The 22,603-nt window shown below is 33.1% G+C and overlaps 2 protein-coding genes across 5 annotated transcripts; one reads left to right on the top strand and one right to left on the bottom strand.

Annotated features, from left to right (window-relative positions):
• Positions 1-2,368: 2,368 nt before the first annotated feature.
• LOC106761979 (lycopene epsilon cyclase, chloroplastic) lies at positions 2,369-11,484 on the top strand. Its single transcript, XM_014645630.2, has 11 exons — positions 2,369-2,873; positions 3,825-3,990; positions 5,097-5,232; positions 5,360-5,470; positions 5,549-5,651; positions 6,028-6,171; positions 6,255-6,362; positions 7,076-7,172; positions 7,252-7,380; positions 7,954-8,086; positions 11,105-11,484. The coding sequence occupies exons 1-11, from the start codon at positions 2,577-2,579 to the stop codon at positions 11,268-11,270; spliced, it is 1,590 nt and encodes a 529-aa protein (XP_014501116.1). The 5' UTR covers positions 2,369-2,576; the 3' UTR covers positions 11,271-11,484.
• Positions 11,485-11,974: 490 nt separating this feature from the next.
• Positions 11,975-21,425, bottom strand: LOC106761980 (serine/threonine-protein kinase tricorner). 4 transcript variants are annotated; one of them, XM_014645631.2, is made up of 14 exons: positions 21,096-21,425; positions 19,965-20,139; positions 18,533-18,616; positions 18,134-18,375; positions 17,810-18,053; positions 17,303-17,382; positions 16,207-16,291; positions 15,776-15,907; positions 15,572-15,685; positions 15,432-15,479; positions 14,821-14,905; positions 12,870-12,917; positions 12,730-12,795; positions 11,975-12,561 (listed from the first exon to the last, which is right to left on the bottom strand). In XM_014645631.2, exons 1-13 carry the CDS (start codon positions 21,284-21,286, stop codon positions 12,767-12,769), a joined length of 1,557 nt encoding a protein of 518 aa, XP_014501117.2. In that variant the 5' UTR covers positions 21,287-21,425; the 3' UTR covers positions 11,975-12,561; positions 12,730-12,766. The 4 variants fall into 4 exon arrangements, with proteins under 4 accessions (XP_014501117.2, XP_022636182.1, XP_022636181.1 ...); XM_022780461.1 differs by having other exon boundaries at positions 11,975-12,554; XM_022780460.1 differs by having other exon boundaries at positions 11,975-12,795.
• Positions 21,426-22,603: the final 1,178 nt, after the last annotated feature.

Here is a 22,603-nt window from a genome sequence, read left to right as displayed (position 1 = left end):
ATAATTTAACATATAAATATAATAATTATTTTAATTTATTTAATTAAAAATATAAATTAACCAATTAAAAATTTAAAAAATATTTATAAAATTAAACATATTTTAAATATTTATTTATAAATATATATAAAAAGTTATAAAAAAAATTTAAAAATATAAGGGATCAGTTGAACCCAATTCATTTATGAATCAAAACGAGTCACACTTGTCATCTTATATTTTTTGTATCAACAAGTATCCCATTGTGTAAAACTTTCCATAAAACTAATTAAAGACGGATGAATTCTCAATTAAATTTGTCGAATCTTTTAAATCTCAGTCTTTAATAAAAAAAAAAACCTCGTACCAACTCTGAGTCAAAATTCTTAATTCTTTAAACATTCGGTTCAATACATCAAATATATTTATAATATTTATGTCTTAAGAATTGACTAATCTCGTTTCTTCCCAATTACATTAAGAAAAACAGTTGCAAATTTCTTATGTCGTTTTGTATATTTTATTTGTTGATTTTTGTGTTTTCTCTCTATTTATTTATTTCAATGGGTTAAATATGTTTTTAATCCCTATATTTGAGGAAATTTTGATTTTAGTCTCTTTTTTAAACTAAGGTATAATTTAGTCCTTCAATTTTAGAAAACTCTGTTTTTAGTCTTTTTTACCAATTTTTTTTAACTTTATTTACTGTTTCAAACGCGTTTCTCGGTTAACATTGAAGCAAAAATGTGTCAAACAGTATAAACAATTTAAATGCTATAATGAAACGTGTTTGAAACAACAAATAAAGTTAAAAAAATTTGATAAAAAGGACTAAAACTCAAGTTTTCTAAAGTTGAAGGACTAAATTGTACCTTAGTTAAGATGGACTAAAACCAAAATCGACACAAAATATAGGAATTAAAAACATATTTAACCCAATTTTAATTTATCTTTGCAAGTATGTCCTTTGAAACAATAAGAAGGGATTCTCTCTGTTATTATCTAACATTGACCCAGGCAAACACTTGAATATAGTGTATCAAAGTCTGTAAGATAATTTTTAGTTTAAATAAACTCTGTTTGACTTTGAAGAGTAAGGGAAAAATATTTTGAATCTGCCAGTCAACTATAATTTTATCCTTAAATTACTAGAATTCAAAGTGGAGAATCCCTTCACTCCTATTAATTCAAAGAGTTTTAATATTTGTATAGATTATGGTACTTGCATGTGCATCCTCTCAGGTTCGGCCTATGTTTTTCTTTTTATGTAAACAAACAACAAATTTTATTAATGTTGTACCCTACGTGGCCGGTCCCCAGTCTGGCCGGCCACGAAAAAACCGGAAACCTTAAACCCCATTTTACCGGTGACGTACGATTGGTCAACGAGATCAGGCGATGGACGGCCGGTGTCAAACTTCGTCCTGTCTTCGCGAAACGTGTACAATCTAAACAATGAACCACATTCCGCTGTTATGTCCGCATGGCTATCAACACTCAAAACCGGGCAAAAACCGGTTGGAATGAGATTTATTTGGATGACCTCTCGCGACGCCAGAGAGACGGCCGTTTAGATGCCCGTCCGGTCCAGGTCGACAAAAGTCTTGCAAGCAAAGTAACATTAAGGTAAAACCAAATTATTCTCAACGGGCTTGCGATTGGACCTTGATTAGGATCCCACTAATCACTGGTCCATAGAAAAAACTATAAATAAAAGTCAAAGGTAAGAGGTAAGGGGTTACATTTAATGCGCATTTATTTCACTCCTTCTCTTTCTATCACTAAAAAGATTGAACGCTGACTTGAGCGTCGGAGTGCTTTTAGCAGGTACCGGACCGGATACGTCAGGAGGACGGCACTAGGAAGCGGGAAGAGGATCGAAGCGGACGGTTGTGGAGGACACGGACTGACTCAGACGCACGAAGCAGAAACAAATGTTATTAGACATCAATCAATTTTTGTCCTCCAAATCTTGAAAATATAATCCAATTCTATTAAAAAATAACAGAAAATAATGCAGTAGTGATATTAAATTAAAAATTGAAATTTAATTTATCTAAATTCTACATTTCATTCTAAGATTATATCAAATTTGTTTGTTTATATTCTTTCGAAGATTAATGAAATTGAATATTTAAAATTAGGAAAATACACTGTTGGACCATGAGAATTATTATTACCATTAAAAAACGGACTCCGTTGGATCAATCATATGTACGGTCTAGATTGCTTCGCATTCGCACATTTTCTTTTTCTTTCTGTGGCTGACTCTATATTTGTAGACTTTTTCACGAACCCTTTTGGATAAGGGTAGCATTTTCTGAAATTCGCCCAATCCAAGTGTGCCACGTGTAAGTTTCGGATCGCTTTTAAACATGCCACCAAATTAAAATCGAAGCATCGCATACCATATCCCGCTGTAACAGAAAGCGAACTCGACCATTGCCGAAAACACACACGCATTTGGCGTGATACAGAGGACGTCGTCGTTTTAAGAATACATCTTCAGTGCTTCACACGCAACAACTTAATGTCGAGGAGGAAGGAGTGATAAAGAAACTACTAAATCAGTGGCCTATACTGAAAACGACAGCGAAATGGAGTGCGTTGCAGCGAGAAACTTGGCGGCAATGGCGTTTTGCGTGAGTCCTTCGTCGAGGTTGAGGTTGCGGAAGAAGATGTGGAGAAGAAGAACCGCGTCTGGCGGCCACGGCGTTCGGTGGCGCTCGCGGTTGCTGAAGGTGGAGGCCAAGGCAGGGAGCGAGAGTTGCGTGGCGACCAAAGAAGACTTCGCCGACGAGGACGATTACGTGAAGGCCGGAGGCTCCGAACTTGTTTTCGTACAAATGCAACGGAACAAAGCCATGGAAATGCAATCCAAGATCGTGGATAAGGTTTCATGTTCTCTCGCTCATGTTTCTTGGATTTTGATTCTTGTTATTTTCTGTTGGAGGTTGAGTATAGTTATGATTGGTCCTGAAAGGTTCCCGAAGTTTGGATGAATTTTTGTGCTGTGTTTCTATTTTTTTGGTTGAAAATTTAACGGATATTGCTGTAGGCTTCGATTGGTTTTTTCGCTTTTAGGTTGCCGTAGCTTCTATTTATGTTTGAATCGTCATCTTGTATGATAAACAGAGACCATACATGTACTAGATACGAAATGTATCCCATTGTCGATACAGTTATTTTAAAAATAGTATGAGATTTTCTTAATGGGTGTAAAATTCACGAAAACACGGTAGTTATATAATAATTATAATAATGTAAATCTAAATTAAGAATATACATTTCGGATGTTATTATAATAAAAAATTATAAATACTGTAGTCGATTGATTACAAATGAAAACAGTATTATACATTTTATTTCTTTTTTAAAGTTATCCATGAAGAGGATAACTTTTTTTATTAAGATACCATGCTTTTATGTCATACATGCTTCTTTTTCTCATGTATTTTTATTTGTTTTTCATCATTATTTTCAAAAAAATAGAGATACTTAACGGATAGTATCAAACTATAAATTGATACGGGGCATAGTTATGCATACATGAAGTAAATTAGGTATAAGTGATTAGCCATCTCGAGATGCTAATGATAAAGTGATTGGGTATTGTTTTTCTGAGGAATGCGTTATATTTGTTGACGACATTTTGATAATCGAGTTCTGTGGATGAAGTTGAGGCATGATGATGGTTTTCGTTCTGATGATGATTTTGTTTCGTGTCTCTGAAGCCATATTAAGGTTTATGCGCTGATGGATCTGTTGCGGAGATACTTAACTAAGTTGTGTTTTGTATCTCAGTTTTCTTACTACTAAAAACCTGTTGTTAACTACTCTTGCAGTTGCCCCCCATAGGAGATGATATACTAGATCTAGTTGTGATTGGTTGTGGTCCGGCTGGTCTTGCTCTGGCTGCTGAATCAGCCAAGTTGGGACTAAAAGTTGGGCTTATTGGCCCGGATCTTCCTTTTACAAATAATTATGGTGTGTGGGAGGACGAATTTAGAGGTATCATTCTTGCTGTACCATTCTACTGATGCTATCTATATACGATGTGATATTTATTTAAAATATTGTTAGCTCACCGCAATCAAGTCTAACCCATATACGGACTAGCCAATATGGCCATGTGGGTTAGAGACAACTAGAACAATGACAATAACCTAATCCCCACATGGCCATGTGGGTTAGAGACAACTAGAACAATGACAATAACCTTTTCCCAACAGATTAGGTCGATTATGCGTTATGCGGCCAAATATCAAATTCTCATAAATATTATTTACCATAAAATTCCTTGTAACATATCCCATCTTTTTTACTACTATAAACTTTTTTCATCTGTTTTCCTTTTAAATCTTAGTATTCAGTACCTTAAAGTTCAAGTGGCTGTATAGTAGTACGATAAAACTTCCTTTTGAGCTTAATCAGTACTTTGTGGTTATAAATAAACCTTGATGTCTTTCTTCCTTTAACCACTCGACCTGTATCTTGATCTGACAACTTTATTAATTTTCCAATTTCTTTATACTATCGATCCTATATAATTAAGCTTATAACTTGTGGCATCGCATCTTGTATTTTACGTTCAAAGCATTTTTCTTCTTTGTCTTGCTAAAATTACAATACATATACTCTATTCTGCTCATATACTCAAGCGAAAATTCTTATATAAAATCTTTCTTAGATCTCAAGTTTAGAATTAACATTTTCCCTTACCTTTGTTAGCAGTACCATCTACAAATATCATACCATTGTGCAAAATCTTTTGGGCAGATTCTTCTAATAGTAACTTTGTCAACTTAAGTAACATATGCCTAACAAATTTCATTTAGGTGTATGAAAAGAAAAAGTTCAATCCATCGATTTCTCTATGAGCTAATATAAAGTAAAATTTAGTTATGCATCTTAACTTTTGGGAAGTTAAATGAAAAAAGCTTCTAAAAAAGCTTAACTCATTTTAATGGAATTTCGAAATGCTTATAAATTTGGTGAGCAATAAACTCTATAATATTTAGAAGTTTTCAATTTGGAGTTTTACACGTTGTGCCCCAAAGACCGCATACTTGCGCAGTTGATATTATGAAAAGATAAATAATTCATTTTAATCACAGGTCTCGGACTTGAAGGTTGCATTGAACATGTTTGGAAGGACACCGTTGTCTATCTCGACAATGAGGATCCCGTTTTCATTGGACGTTCCTATGGACGTGTCAGTCGGCATCTGCTACATGAGGAATTGTTAAGCAGGTACAATCGTCCAACTTTAGTGATATATTTAATATCACCGTTTTTTCTACTGATTGTAATTTAATTTCTTAATAACAATTATATTATTTACTTTTGTAGATTATTGATTCATATTAATTTTCCCTAGGTGTGTCGAGTCAGGTGTCACATATCTTAGCTCAAGAGTAGAAAATATTATTGAGGCGAGCAATGGTCACAGTCATGTCGTCTGTGAATATGATACTGTAGTGCGCAGCAGGTATGATCACTCACATGCTTCGAATATCTTTTATCCATTTATCTATCATATATGGTAACTTCTGACGTGTTATTATAGGCTTGTTACTGTTGCATCAGGAGCTGCTTCGGGGAAACTGTTGCAATATGAGGTCGGGGGTCCAAAGGTTTCTGTTCAAACAGCTTATGGTGTGGAAGTTGAGGTCGGAGGCTAGCTCTCTGTTTCTGTTCTTCAGTTTACTAATAAGTGTTTGGTTTAGATGAAGGCCATATTAACATTTATTGTTGAGAATCTTTTCCCATTTCCTTAATTTCTTCATTTTCATCTCCTCCACATTATTAGATCCTGCGACCACCTGGGAAGTTCTAACATTCTTTATTTCTTTGACTATTTGGTGGTAATACATTTTCATTAATAACACGGTTTATAAGTCCGTTTAAATCAGACTAAAATTGGTGCTTCTTCTTGTCATACTTTTTTAATGCCATTAAGTTAATTAATACAAGTTTTATTGAAAAAGTTAAATGCATAGGATGTGATAGCTTGTAATAATGACATTTTTCTTGTTGAAATATCAGGTGGAAAACAATCCTTATGATCCAAATGTGATGGTTTTCATGGATTACAGAGACTACATGAAGCAAAATGTTCAAGGTCTAGAAGCAAATTATCCAACATTTCTATATGCAATGCCCATGTCCAGTACAAGAGTGTTTTTTGAGGTTTGCTCCATGATTATCAGTTTAGTGTTTTATATTACGTGTTACAGTTCTGTTAACACTTTATGTAAAAATGACGACTGCAGGAAACCTGTTTAGCGTCAAAAGATGCGATGCCTTTTGATTTACTAAAGAAGAAGCTCTTTTCGAGATTAAATTCAATGGGGATCAGAATCACTAAAACTTACGAAGAGGTAGGATTTTGGAAATGCTAGGTTTGATTGTTTATTGTGTACATGTGCACTATTTGTGTTTGTTAGCTTACACCTTTTATAAATAACAATGTTTTTAAAACCGTGTCGTCATTGACCTGATTAACATACTAGTTCAAGGTTTACTGGTTCAACTGGGATCGCACCGTGTTAAATCAATAATAAAATTGTTATTATGGTGATATAATTTTTTTAATAAATCATGTTAAGTATCACCATGACGTTTTAGCATTCCAACTAGGTTGGCATTCTAAAACTTCAAAAATCATTTACCATCAAATGAACATTCATAAAAGAAGAGAAATGAAAAAAATATACAAATAAGTATTGGGAGACCAAACTAAATCTATACCAAGAAAAAGAAAACCGAGTGCTAAGAAAACCTAAATTCTGGAAGTTTAAAACAATTTCTAGAAAAATTGATATTTACTACGGTGGGTAAAGTATAAAACCAAAAGAAGTTTAATTTATTATTAACCCCTATGTTAGCAATAAAATCAACATATATATATATATATATATATATATATATATATATATATATTCATATATAATATTAACACACACGTTGAGTGCAGTTTTGGAGTTGAAATCCTGTTCTTCCCTTCATAGCCATGTTATCTTTAAGCTCAGTTTTTCGCTTTCGAGTTCCAAGAATAATATGATGTGTACAAGTTCCTTCATGTATAATGTAGGAATGGTCTTATATCCCTGTTGGCGGATCCTTACCAAACACAGAACAAAAGAACCTTGCATTTGGTGCAGCTGCCAGCATGGTGCATCCAGCCACAGGCACGACTTCATCACGTTTTGATTTGATGGCTACGCTTATTTAATCTATTGACGTTCAATATGTGTTTTTATCCAATAGGGTACTCCGTTGTGAGATCTTTGTCAGAAGCTCCAAAATATGCTTCAGTAATTTCTAATATTTTGAAAGATGTTCATGCCAAGGACACTATTACCCAAGAAAGAAGAAAGGAGAATTTGTCTATGCAAGGTAATCAAGTACACTCATCATCACAACCTTAGATATTAAATTGTTCAGTTTTCAACATTGCGTAAACTATGTTTATTTTTTTTCTTTCCTCAAACTAAGGGTTACTAAAAAAATCCAGATATTCAAACCCAATTTTGTAATTCACTTTAAGTTCATTTTAATGGATCCCTTTCAAAGCCAAATCTATATTTTTGGATTTTAAATCCCATCCAATTACTTCAATTTAAATCTCTTTCAAAATTAACAATTTAATCTTGAAAAATAATTTAATTACTTAGTAAAATGGTATAACAACTAAATTAATTTAAATTAAATCGATATGAATTTTATCTAATCTAAATTCAAATTTGAGCTAAATTCAAAAAATCATATAATTAAATGGAAGTAGTTCTGAATCCAATCTATTTTATTGCGTGTGTATAGAATTTATATAAGTCTCATCCATGTCTACCCATACCTCAATCAGTTATTGTTATGTAAATTGCCGAAACTTTTTAGCTGACACTCATACCTGATGGTCATGTCAAATCATTTTACCTGTAGTAAGCATCTTGAATTTTCTTTTTCTTTAAGCTTGGAATACACTTTGGCCACAAGAAAGGAAGCGGCAGAGGGCATTCTTTCTTTTTGGATTAGCTCTAATTGTGCAGCTGGACATTGGGGGAATTCGAACATTCTTTCGTACTTTCTTCTGCCTACCTGATTGGTATGAGTTATTTTCTCTCATGTACATGGTAGATATCTTGGAATTTGCTTTATAATGTTTTCCAAATATTATATAACATGGATCTAGTGGTAACTTCATAGTGAATGATATGATGGACCTAACAAACTTAACTATGATAGACTTTAATATCATGCTACAGCGCAAAGAATCCACAGCGTCCAATATTCTTCAGGTAGATCTTATATATGGAGCTACACTTGAGTTCTCATGTTTCTTTGCATTTTTGGATCAAAACTAAGAGTCCTAAGAGAAAGCCTGAGAAACCTAGGTTGAAGATTCCAAGAACCAACAAAAACTTAATGAAAATCCTTTTTTTATACTGAACCTTCGACACCTATGATGGAGAAAAATATTTATAGGCTTTTCTGAATGTAGGCAAACAAGGACACTATATTTGAAACGGTGGAGAAGTGACATTTTGGTTACGGAATAACTTATTAGAAAAGATGGAATAATTACTTCCACGTGCTATGTATTTAAGGACATGAATTTTTATTTCAGTCATAAGCTACAAAGCTACGCATTAGATATCAGGACCTAAAATATCTTTTATTGTATACTTTTCAGAATTGTGAAGGAAAAAAATATTAATGAGGAAAGATAATGGAAAATTAGTTTAACCGGACAATACACTTACTACGATATGGAAAGACCTATGATAGAAGTAGTTATGGCGGCAATGATGATAGTTTATTCTTAGAATTTGGATTTGAACTCAATTCAATCTTACAAAACCACTTGTTATATACGATTTGTACTTTAGCTATATTTTTACATGATGTGGGATTTTTAAAACCCCACCTTCAAGCAAAGGTTTGAACATTTCGTAGGTTAAATATTTGTGAATGATCTAGTAGCAATTTGAAAGTGAAAGATATGATGGATCTAACAAACTTAATTATGATAGACTTTAATATTATATTAGAATACGAACCGAACATTACAAAATGAACTTATTAGGTAAAATCTGCATCCATTTATATACTTTATTTTAACCATATTTCTAGAAGATTTGAGACCTCTAACAATGAGAATGGCGGTGAGGGTAGCAAAAATGGTGAAAGTTGTGATGGTTGTAATAACATCAATGGTAGAAGTGACGATGGAAGTTATGGTAACAATGATAGAAGCGATGATGTTTGCTAGTGGTGATGAGAATGACGATGATAAAAATGATGATGCTAATGGTAGAGGTGAGAATTTAGTGATAGTTTCTACTGTAGAGATGTCATGATGATAGTGTGATGACGACAACAATGATAAAAGTATAAATAAAAGTTTTGACAATAATGATTGAAGTAGTAATTGCTATAACGACAGCAGCATTGGTGATTGCTACGATGAAGATGACAATGATGATCGAGATAATATATATGGGGTGATGATGCAACAATGGTAGTAGGAGGGGATACAATGACAACAGTGGTGAAAGTTGTGACGTTGACAAAGACAATATGACGAGCATGATAAGAGAGCTAGCGGTAATACAAGTTGGTTAGGATAAGCAATATGCAGTACTAACATGATAGGACAGGTAATAGCGTAAGAATATCATTTTGTTGATGCACTAAACAATTTATCATACAAAGATAGGGTAATTATCCTACAATATCATGTCAACCAAATCGACCCAAAATAATATTGTTCTTAATCTAGTGCACCCTACCCCAACTTTGGAGATTCATACTAATTATTATTAAAATTTATTTTATTCTTGAGTTTAATATTTTGTATATATGTATAGTTCATTAATTTAAGAAGAAAATTATCAAAATTGGGGACGAGTCTTGCGAAATGCTAAAGTTTTTACCTTGTGAGGTAAAGGTTGGGGGTTCAAACATTACAAAAACATCACGGTTAAGGTTGTGTATATCTAGCCCCTGCAGACTTTATTAAAGTGGTAGCCTTGTGGGTTGCGTTTATTATTAAAAAAGTTAGTCAATAATTTAATTTGTAATACATTTTATATTAAAATGTAAAGGTATCATGCTTCAGTCTTAATCTTGATGAAAATGCATGCATCCTATTCTTAAAATAAATTTATATAAAGAGGAGTTTAAATATTACCAGAAATAGGTTGTGTATCGTACAAGAAATGGATTGGATGACTCAACTACAAATGTTAGCTTATGGAGAGAGGACTATCTATAAGTCTTGTAAAAGCTTTTAGCAACACCGTAGGCGTACTCAACTGCAAGTTTTAGGCCGTATTCTTGGCTAACTAGGAATATCTGATTTTTTTTTTTCCTTTTAATATTTTTCAAATTGGATCCACTATTCATTCATCAACTGGCTTGAGGGTGGAGGTCGATATCCTAGAACAGTCTTCACCTCATGCTGAAATCTTCTTTCCTGTCAGTCGTCGTACTACTTGATTTAATTAAAAAACCTTGAGTTATCTCTAGCTTATGGATTGCTGCAAAATGCCATGTCAACAGTGATACAAATTTAAGATTCATTAGAATTAGACGGTTGTTTCAGTGACCACAATTTGTAGCAATGATCAAGGTTCATTTGAAATTGAAGTCACAATTTTAAAACATTATTCTTGCTTCTTCATTGGTGACCATTAGTAGAATGAAGCGCACGTCTAATTCGTTTATTTAACTCTAATAGGATTGACTGGAAAACAACTTGTATTCATAAGATGGATTATGATTATCCAATCTCTATTCTTGGCAAAACTTTTTTTATGCATTTACCTAGGGTTTACTAAAAGCTTCTGGAGACACCTAAAATTTTGTAAACCCTTTTTCTTCTATTTTTGCTATGCTAAAATGTACATAACTGTTGACCTTGTGGCACTAAGGTTAATATTTAATTTACTTGTTGAGATTAGTCCAACCGCTTAATTTCTTTTGTAGTTGCAAGCCTGGCATCATTGCTTGTTGCAAACCTGACATCATTGCTTGTCGCCTAAACCCTCTCAGACCTCCCCAATTTTGTTGTAGAAATTGCTTTACTGTGGAGTAATCGTGTAGTGTTTTTTCCTCGCAGGATGTGGCAGGGATTTCTTGGCTCCTCTCTCTCTTCTACAGATCTTTTATTATTTGCTTTCTACATGTTCATAATAGCACCAAATAACTTGAGAATGAGTCTAGTGAGACATCTGCTTTCAGATCCTACCGGTGCAACCATGATAAAGACTTACTTAGCGGTATAGTACGTTTCTTTTACTTATTTCCCACGTTAGGTACTCGTATTGGGAGAAAGGTTAGATTACTATAGGAGCCATTACAGTAATGAGTAGGTTCTTGTATAGACATACATGTTTTAATCTGATATGGTCTTATGAATTTTATATCCCATCTGCTATTAAACAGCACATCCATTTTATACGGTTGGAGATCTTTTGACTTCAGCAATGTTTTCCATCATTTTCTCCCTTTGTGATGAACTATTTCTGGTTTAAGAATACATAATTTGACAGTCAACTTCAAGACGGGTGGATTTACTAAGCTATATATACATCCCAGTACTAGTATTTCTTGTTATGATGAACATGAACCAGTCTGCAACATAAATTATATATCCACATCCACAATCCACAACTCAACCTTTACCTTTAATAATATGCTTCTGAAAAGCTTTAAAAGATGCACAATGTGTATTAACAGACTTTGCGAAACTCAAGTCGTTAAGCACGACAGGCCCGTCTGAGGCTTCAGCTCATCTCATCAAGCTGAGTCACCCACAGCGCACACCATCTTCCTTTCTCAAGTATGCAGGTATTTTGCATATCATTTCACTAATCGCTTCTGTACAAAGGCTTTCGTGCTTTGGGACTTTTTTAGTGGCGAAATTAGTCCTATCATATCAGTTACTTAAAAAATGTAAATTGTTCGTACAAAAAGGATAATGGAATTGTTAATGAACGGTTAAACATTTGCTATATATTATGTTCCTTCGTGGGATGTCTTTTCCAAGTACATTTAATCAGCAAATCGTTGTAAAAAGAATGTAAAGAAATCAAGTCTAAAGAAGTTTAGATACAAAAGATTTTGCACATTGTTGTCATTCACGTTGGCATTACGCAAACAACGATCTCTGAAGTCGTATACTGCAGCAAAGCAGAATGCTAGGAAGCGACACGCGAATAGATAGGAAGCTCATGTCGCTCTAGGAATAAGAATAAAACTGCCATTGATATCACTCGATGTTGTCATTATGTCAACACATTACATTGTCATAACTCAACAACTTGACCTGCATCTAACTTGATGGAAGCAAAAAGGTTGCTTAAGTGTAGATACCATCAGGGAGGTAAATAACTCTGGCTACGGAAAAAAGGTGGATTGAGAGGTAAAAGAAAAGGAGAATTTGCTTGCCACAAGTAATGGCACATGTTTCTTTGCTAACCTCGGCACAAGTGGTCAGGACCGAGTGACAAGTTTAACTTTTAACTTCAAAGCTTTCACATATGGAGTCACCAGTGATGCAGATATCCCTGTACACTAATTTATGCATGATAGGTGGTTGTTGGCACTAAAGGTAAGGTAAACTTGGTTGAAAAATAAGCAGGCTTGTCTATCACCATGCTCATTAATTTTCTACACAGGTCTATACATGAAAATTGAAATGAAAAAAATTAGGGTCATTGTTCGCATGAGAAGAGGTGTTACCAGAGGATGCAACCATCTATGATTTTGTGATGTCCATTCAGTGTGAATAGTTTACTGCCGAATCACCTAGAGCAAACGGTTCAGTTAGAACAGTTTTAACTGAAATGTAGACTAGTAGTTGTCATGGTTAGATCCATTACTGTGTGTGGAGTCAATGGATGTTCGCTGTGGTGACATGCTATCTGAATCTGTATCACGTTCCACAAAAGTGGTTATAATTTGTATCAGATATAAAATATATATATATGATGAAGTGAAATGAAAATGCATGTTGAACATGCCATTACTATTAGTAGCAAAACTTTTGCAATTTGGAAGCCAATAAATAGCTCAACGTAGCAGTAATTCCTGTTTGAAAGAAAAAGCATTCCGATGGAAGCACTACTCTTTCTGTAAGATTTAGTGATGAGCACAATGTATGACATATTACCTTAAGATTTTTATGTTTTTAAACCATTGCAAGTTTACAACCGAATATCGAATATGCAATCATCTAAAACTTAAAGGCATTAAGATTCTACTTATAATTCCAACTTGTTTTCTTCTTATTAACTTAGTTCAGATTTCAAAGGCTATAGCTGTCAGAAACGCTTACAATAAGCAATCATTCGCAGAAGTCATAACTCATAAGGAAATATATTGAACCTTCTTAGGAATTCTTGACTAATTTCCTATTGGATTATCCCAAAGAATCAAGGAAACGACAAGAATGCAAAATTTCTAACTGATTGTACAGCTGTTCCCCTCTTACAATTTATAGCAGTAGCCTAAGCCTTAACAAATCTCAATATTACTAGTCTTATATGGAAAATGCTATGCACACTAATGAATTCTTCTTGCACCAACGCAATTTTTTTTTATCTTTTAAATTGGCTAATCTGGAAATCACATTCTAGTCAATCTAAAAAGTAAAGGTGTAAGAAGTTATTAGGGGGCAAACAATAATTGTCTACAAATATTTACTAAGTTGAATGTCACCTGTTATCATAAGACTATGTGTATCTGAATTCCAGGACTTGAGTCTGACTTTTTTTATTCACTAGAAAGTGTTGACGGTCTTCTATAAACTATAGATATAACCAAATTATAATATATAAGTAAGAGTAAATTTCACTTTACAAATCGTTTTTTGAAGATTGAGTTAGATTTAAAGTTTACTTTCTAAAATGGTGTCAAATTTGTCATAGCAAAGTTTGCTAGACCTGACCATTCACAAATACTTAGTCCTATATTTGAGATTTCATGTCCTTTGCGTTAATTAGTGCATCGGAGATCTAACATCTGACAAAAAATAAGATCAAATTATAGTATATAGAATAAGTATAAACCTAATATTGTCAAATTATAGTATATAAAAATAGTGTAAATCTCATCTTATGAACTAATTTTGTAATGCCGAGTTCTCCTTAATATCATACTTCAAACAGACAAGAAAAAGTGAGTTCAGAACTAGCCCAACTTGTCCCTCAATAGGTAGGAGACAATGGTTGGGGTAGTCATGTCTCTAATACAAAGAAGAATAAGGTCTTGGACCCCATATTGTACAAGATAGTTTGCGACATAATTGGCTTCCTTATGATGGGCAAAAGAGGTTGACCACTCTCTACTAACTACCATTAGATTTAGGTATTGAACTTGAGATTTTGGATAACTTTTGGATAGATAATATTTGCCATTTAGTTATTCTGTTGTAACATTGGGAGTTCAAGAGAAAGACAACACAGAGACTGCAGAAGCAATTTTGTGAATAAAGAACGAAGTACCTTTTCTTAGGAGAAAGAGGGAGGTGAGGCTAGGTCTAGAACCAGAACGAGCCAATGACCCTTCCAGATAATACGTAAAAAAAAACAGCTTTATAAAAAACTGAGTAACAGTTAAAAAGAAGGATTATTCTAATAGTTTCATGTTCATACACTAGTTTGTTATTTAATATTTATGTCTGAGGTCTCAAAAGCATATCACAATGCACGATACTTGTAAATCCAATAGTGATTTTAGGCAGAGAAGATTAATCAACCGATCCCCTACATAGAGAATGCAGCATTATGAATTGATGTTGTAGAATTATACTTTAGGGAAAACAATACTTACCATTAGATTGACGCATCCCCTTGACAGCAGCAAAGTTCTTATATGTATAACCAACAAAACTGAGATCTTGAGAAGTTAAGAGTTTCTGTTAACAAAGAGGATACAATAAACTGTAAGAAAAGAACATAGATCAGTGTATATTTATCCTGGGTCAAATTTTGACCAGGGTAAACAACTATAACTGATGAAATAAACATAAGAAAATGTAGGTGCTTATGAATTAATGGAAAGCCGTGTGAAGCAAATGATAGTTTTATTTTTTTCTGAAGCATCATCAACCTTAAAAACATGCCATATTTTTAGAGAGAGAAAAATTGCACTGTACCCTTGAGAGCTAAAACAATATTACGATGATTAATTGAGACTAAATGTTATATGCAAGTTCCATAGATACATCACATTCATGCAGTTTTTCTTGAATCTCAATTGAACGAGAATTTGAGTATCTACAGATTTAATGTTGGAGGGTCCAATGATTATGATGATGACATAAATATTGTAAAGATAAAACTTTCCTTTTTGAATTGAATAATACATAAAAGCAAACATAGAGGCAAGTTAATTTACTCTGTCTGAAAAATCTTATTCTTTCAAGTAAGTAAAGCTTCTACCTTTCTGAAGGGTCCAGATCCAGTTCTAGCTGGTTTTGGTTGTTCAACCTGTAAACACAATTAATTACAATAATGTCAGAATTCCAGCAACTAAAATGGACATCTATATATGAAAGAATAACTGAGAAGCTTATTCTCACTTCATCGAATTTCATAAAATTCTGTGTGTCAAGCTCTCCAAAGACTTGTGGTTTAAATGCTGCCTCCGTTTCATAGAGCCTGTCCCATACGACATCTCTGAACCAAGGATGAGCCTGATCAATTAAAAACCAGTAATATTATCAAGGAATATTATGACTTAACAATAGAGTATTACAGGAGAAAAACAAAACACATTTACACACTTTAATTTCATCTGCTCCATTAGTGCCAAGTCTATGTGAAACACCACAAAGCAACCTGCATATTAGATCCTTGGCTTCAGGTGTCAATCTGGCCTCCTCTGGAAATTTCAAGTGATTTTTCCAGTTCACGATCTGAAGATACTCATCACCAAGGAAAAAGAAGTAGATATAATTTCAACAGTTATGTTAGTGCTTTTGAAAAATAGGGCACTTAATACTAATATAGTGAGCCCTGTGACAAATTATGGTGAGAATAAGGATGTATACAAAATAGTTATTAAGTAATCAGCAAGACAAAGTACCCATTATTAGAGTTTCTCTTTGAATTATAAATATTCATTGAAATGTGCAATACCTAAATATCACTAGACTACGAAAATAAGAACTATACAGCAGATGCAAGCTCTTTAATATGTGCACAGTTTTCTCACCTTTCTGCATGTTGTTACAGGATCATCAGAGTAAAATGGAGGGTATCCAACTAGCATTTCATACATTATAGCACCAAGAGACCACCTGCAGCAAGTTAGAACTCTGTCAACAAGGAAGATATTTCATCATAAAGGATGCCATTTCTCTTTAAGCAAATATATTTTACATTGGAACCATAGTTTTCTTCGGGTAAAAAGAACTATAAAGAATAATAGTGTAAGGTTAAAACCAGTAAAACATTATTTTTGAATAATAAAATAGATTAATTACAAAATGCTTTGCTAGTCTTCTCTTGAAGAACAGAAGAATATATAGAAAATATATTACAAGCCAAACAGGATCTAAAATCCTTATGCCTTTAATATAAGATTTGGATAGTCAACTGCACAAGCACTGTCATATCTGCAATTATATGCCACCATGTAGTATCCTTTGAAGGAATATGATCAACTCATTGGATCTATTAGAAATAGACAAGGCCTGACTCAATCTCAAAATCCAACTTTAGGGATAACTTTGGCTATATTCTTAGCCCATGTCCGACATCTTGACAGGATCAAATATAAAGTTATAGATGAATATTCGAAAAGGATCTATCTGGTGCTTCAAATAATTTGAAATGGGTAACTCCAAATTCAAGTTTACTGAATGAAATATGCACATTAAATCCAAAATGTCATGACAACTTAAAACTGGTCAGAGAAGTTCCCTTTCTCAACTATTTTGACTTTAAATAAGACTAGAAAAAAAGGGGCTACAAAACAATTAAAGTTATCAAAATTTTACCCTACATACATCGTAAGGAGCTTCATTGATTGCACTCTGGTTTAAATTTCTTCAATTTGTTTAACTATGCTACATAGCAAAACGGTATAGTGCTTGACACATTTAGCTATTCTAGAACAATTTATTCTAGGGTCTCTAATGTCTGGATAGAAAATTTGGAACCTTGAGCTTTTATACTACTCTTAATCATTCAAGAAAAACGTAAAGCAAAGTGATCGAGCGCATTCACTTCAAAATGACAAAACTATTAACACAGGAAATGGATAGATGCAACTCAAGTGACAGAAAATGAAAAATATAAAAACAAACCAGTCACACTCCACACTGTAACCCTTTTTGAGTAATACTTCAGGGGCAATATAGTCTGGAGTTCCAACAGTGGAAAATGCCTGCCATGAAACAAATAGATGAGCTGAAGAAGGATATGCAATTGAAATCAACATTTCATGCACCAATGAGACAACCAACAATTACCACAAATATTCATTGACCATTACTGAGAAACACGATACCTCTATGTAGTTAAAGAGCTAAGAATTTTACCATCTGAGTGCAAAGTAAACAGTTACAAACTTTTTCAATCTTTACATTGATCTACAATTCTACTTATTGGACTAAGTTCTTCAAGAATGTTGCTGCCATGGGGTTGATATGCTCAGACAATAGATGGCACATGTTTAACTACCTCTAAGTTAAATGTACTATCATTTTAGTATTGTATAGTGTCATATTGATATTATGAATTTGTAAGAAATAAAAAATAAGAACCAGCCAAGCATCAAATAACCTCTGAGTGCAGGGGCAGAAGGCAATTACCAGCTTCCTCCTATTAATTTGCCAATGTTGTAGTTGTTCCAAGGGACTTTTCCAGCGCCTACCATTTCTGCCATTTGGCAAGGCTCCATCAACATCCATGGTATCATATAAGTTTCCATCATCGAGGATCTGCATTTCATGAATAGATGATAGGCTTGAGCAGTCAAGTGGCTTGCACAGACCAAAATCAGATAGCTTCATGTGACCGTTTTTGTCCAATAGAAGGTTGTCAGGTTTTATATCTCTGGGGGAACAGGAAGAAGCTTAAGAAAGAAAATTATGATTTATAACAAGATTATAATTTTAAGATGTAAAAGTGCCAACCTGTGGATGTAGTTATGTTTATGAATAGATTCTATGGCCAAAACACTCTGGGCAATGTAAAATCTAGCCACAGTTTCAGTCAAAGTTTCTTCCCGCATCAACAAAGTCATTATATCACCACCGGGCAAATATTCCATTATGAGATATAAGTGTTCATCATCTTGAAAAGAGTAATAGAGTTTCACAATGCAATCACTGGCAACTTCTGCAAGTACATTCCTTTCAGCTCTAACATGCTCGACCTATAATGGAAATGAAACCATAAATTAGACGATATAAAAATTAGATGGTGAAATTTAGAAAATAATAGCAAAAATAACTTTCTTTTCTCTAAATAATAACTTGAAATATGGAAATGACAAACTTTCATATTCAACCAAAGAAACTATCAAGACTCACCTGTCCCCTGCTGAGCATTTCAGATTTTTTCAACTTTTTCATGGCATATATATTACCTGATGTTTTTTCCCGACAGAGTGTTACCTGTGAAAGCATGTGGAATAATTAACAACTTTTCAATGGCAGAGGTATACAAACAAAAGTAAAAAGACAATCAAAAACCCGAAAAACCACACATTACTTACGACTACCATACATAATCAAAGATTAACTCTTAGAAGAAAAGGAAAGATAAGAATAAGATAGTTGAATGACACAAAATAGAACAGGAAGAACTTAAACAAAAACTATTTGGTAAAAGTATAATCGAAAATCAATTCAAACCACCATTTTGTTCATATAATAACTAGTGAGGAATCTACATTTTATTTCTACCATCCATGATTAGCTGTCATATTCTGAGAATCCTAAATGTATTGAGGTAGGAAAAAAGCATAAAGAAATTATAACTTTTTTGCTGAAACACGGTTTTCATTTGTGTGTTGTGTTAATATGATATCATTTAACAGAAAGATTTCTGAAAAAATAATAATAATAATAATAACTTATTTTCCTGTCCCAATGAAAATTGAAGTTCATAAGATCCTCACTCACATAATTTATTTGACACAAAATTGGGTCTTTTATATTAGTATTTGGGGAATACTCTCTCAAAAGCTAGTTGTCAAGGGGGGACCAATGAGATGATTTATGTACTCTACCAACCATTCCATACTACTCAAGTCTTTACCATAGCACCACCCTTCAGAGTTAATGTTGTAGTGGATGCAGGGTAGCTCTTTTTGAGACCATTACATTTATCCAAGTACTTGAGGAACCCTCCCTTAAAAACTAGTTGTCAGGTGAGAGAACCACCCCACTCAAGAACTCCACCAAGCATTCCAGACTACTCAATGTAAGACTTGGGCACCTCATAAAACCTAAGGTCCCATCAATTTCAATGTCCATACAACTTCAGGACCTATATGTATAGGAGTTTTATTCTTTTTTCTTTCTTCCTACTTTGCATATCTTAATTGATATAGGAAGATAAATAACCAAGTTATGTGGATTAATAAGGAAGCTACGTGACAACCAATCAATTTAATTCTGAATATCAATCAAATTAATTTTGATTGGCCATCGCGTAGTTTCCTTATTAATCAAGGTAGTTTTCTTATTTATTTTCCTATATCATAAATCTAACTCCATAACTGAAAGTTATATTCTTAGAAACATACATTGTTCAGAAATAAACAAATGATAAGCAGGAAAGGGTAAGCTCTTTCAACAAGGAGAACCGTATGGTAAGCATTTTATTTGTTATGATTCCGAAATTTGTAATTGGGTATCATCCACTATCCAGATTGCCAACATACACGGAATACCATGTTTAAACATCAACACATAATAAAAAAAAGGAGCTATCTAATATGATGATATATATTTCTACCTCCCCAAAGGCTCCCCTCCCAATAATGGTTAGAAGATCAAAATCATCAACACATATTTTGTGTCTTTTTAACCGCATAAACTCGGTTTCCTTGCTCTCTAAATCCTTCAATTGATTGATCTGTTCCTCTTTTGGTACACGAGCAGATGCTAACTTCTGTTCTAGCTCTAACCGCCTGCAAATTTTAAAATTATGCCCATAACTTACTAATATACTTAAAAAATTAGAAAGAAAAAGAAGATGACTAGTTAAATGTAATTCCCTTCATTGAGAATGACTACTCTACTAAAAAGAAATAAGTTGAATGAAAAATAAAGCTTCGTATGAAAGTATACATCAATAACTAAAATCAAGTTTTTGTGTGCATGCATGTACCAGAGGGTCTCTGTCAATGAATTAAGAAACAATTGCAAGCCTCCTGTGTTTGGGTGCAAGTACATTTATCTGTCAGAACTAAGACTCTGCCAAAGGGCCATGAAACACAGAACTAAGCACAAGGATGAACCACACTAATCATTTACAAAATAGGATAAGACACCCTGAAACTAAAATTATGTAAAAGCCCTTTCAATAGATACATGAACATTTTGTGGTACCAAGAGCATGGTGAGAAGGAAAAGCTTAAATGCTCTTCAGAATCCACGATAAAGTGTTCAGAAAACAATTTACCTTTTTCTTTGAAACGGAAAAAAAAAATGCAAATCCCAGAGAAAAGCTTCACTCTCATCCAGCCCATTCATACAATATGATAAAATAAATGCTCTGTACGATTGATTCCTTGTAAAAGATATTTCATCAACAAAACCATTTAGATATCACACCCTAAAGATGCAACGCAACCATTTAACAAACAGCCAAAGCTTCCACAAAAACATACACATTACCTTATTGTGATAAACAAATTTACATTAATAATTAAGAAACACAACAACAAAACTTTGTCAAATTGTCATGTACAATGATCTGGTCTGGTCTGGTCTGATCCTATCCACTCAAACAGAATTGTCTACAGAAAATCATTACATTAAAAGGGCATTTCCAAAGCAAGAACCAAAATAGAAAGAATAAAGAGACCCCACACAAGACATAACGAAACAGAAACGATGTTACCATAAGATTTTGTATTCATACCTCTCTTTGCGTTGTTGGATGAGTTTCATCTGAGACCTATAATGGTCTTCAATGAATTTCTTAGCTGCAGCGACCCTTTCCAAGGTCATGCTGGAACCCACATCTGCTACATCTTCCTCTTCCTGCACCGCAAGGTTATTGTCTATCTCCTCCTTAACAGACACCGATGCTACCATCTTGTGATTCTCCATGCTCCCAACCCCTCTTTCTCAACTATTCACCTTTTTTTTATATTATTATTAATATTAGTATTAATATTATTATCAATGTTATTCTCCTTTCTTCCCTCTCTTTTCTCTGTGGTTTGTGAATTGTGATGGTTGTGACAGGGAACACAAATTAAGACACCCTCTTAACAAACACGAAGAACAGGGAGGGATATGTGTCCCTCTATGTCCGACAAGTGTTGAGCAATGTTGAGTTTGGAACAAACCGTGATTTCGATGTATCCGAGGCCCACGCAGTAGGATTCACCTTTTTCAGGTGCTGCTCTGTGCCAACATTCCCACCGTATATTTCTCATCATTATTTATTCCTATTTGTTTCTATAACCAAGATTTTTAAATTTTCTTTTATTATAAAAGAGTTTAGTGTGATTATATTTATCTATTATAATTAAATCTTCATATTTTGTTCGAACATGTTGATTATTATTTGTTACTGTTTTATTATTTTTAATACTTAATTATATTTTTAAATTTTAATAAAAATATAGGTTTATCATCTCTGTTGATCATATAAATATAATTATTATTTTTTAATGATATTTACTTTATAAACCATTACTCATTCTTTATTATAAAATATCTTAACTCTCATATGCTTATTGTTTTTCCTTTATTGTAAGTTTTATTTTTCGAAGTACATATGAACATAAATAAACTCGTGGAAATCAATTGATAGGATATGAGTATCCAATGTATTGATATTGAGTAATATTTTTTTTTGTAAAATTGGATATGAAAATGAAACGAGTATTTATCTATTTTATATTCAGTATTTACTTTTTCATTGTTTGTCTTTGTTCTTTCACTATTCGTCTCTTTATATGTTGCTTTAAATTAGAAAATTGTTTATTATTTATTAGGTAATTTTAAAAATTATATCAATTAATTATCCAAACTTTTTTTTTCTTATTTTTTACAAAATTATTATTTTTATTATTCTATTTCAATTGTTTGGATTGATTAGAATTTACATGGTTTACTTATATATTCAGATTACACATTGTTTTCTTTTAACACAAATTTTTAAGAATATACATATAACAATTTCACACTCTCTCTCCCTTAGTTGATTAAGTTGTTTGTTATGTTTTCTTTACTTCCTTTTCATTCATTTTCATTATTTATGGATTTAACGTAAAAGGAAATATGATTTTTACTTACATTTGTTTCAATTAAAAATAGGATAAGGGAAAGATGACATGTTTCATTTGAAAAAAGATGATAGAAAGATGTCACCTCACACAAAACATTGGCTTATAATAAATTATACATTTAGATACT

This window comes from Vigna radiata, chromosome 5 (assembly GCF_000741045.1).
Source record: "Vigna radiata var. radiata cultivar VC1973A chromosome 5, Vradiata_ver6, whole genome shotgun sequence".
In the NCBI taxonomy this organism is placed as follows: domain Eukaryota; kingdom Viridiplantae; phylum Streptophyta; class Magnoliopsida; order Fabales; family Fabaceae; genus Vigna; species Vigna radiata.
Note: the sequence above shows the minus strand (reverse complement) of the source record. Positions and strands in the feature narration are given on the sequence as shown.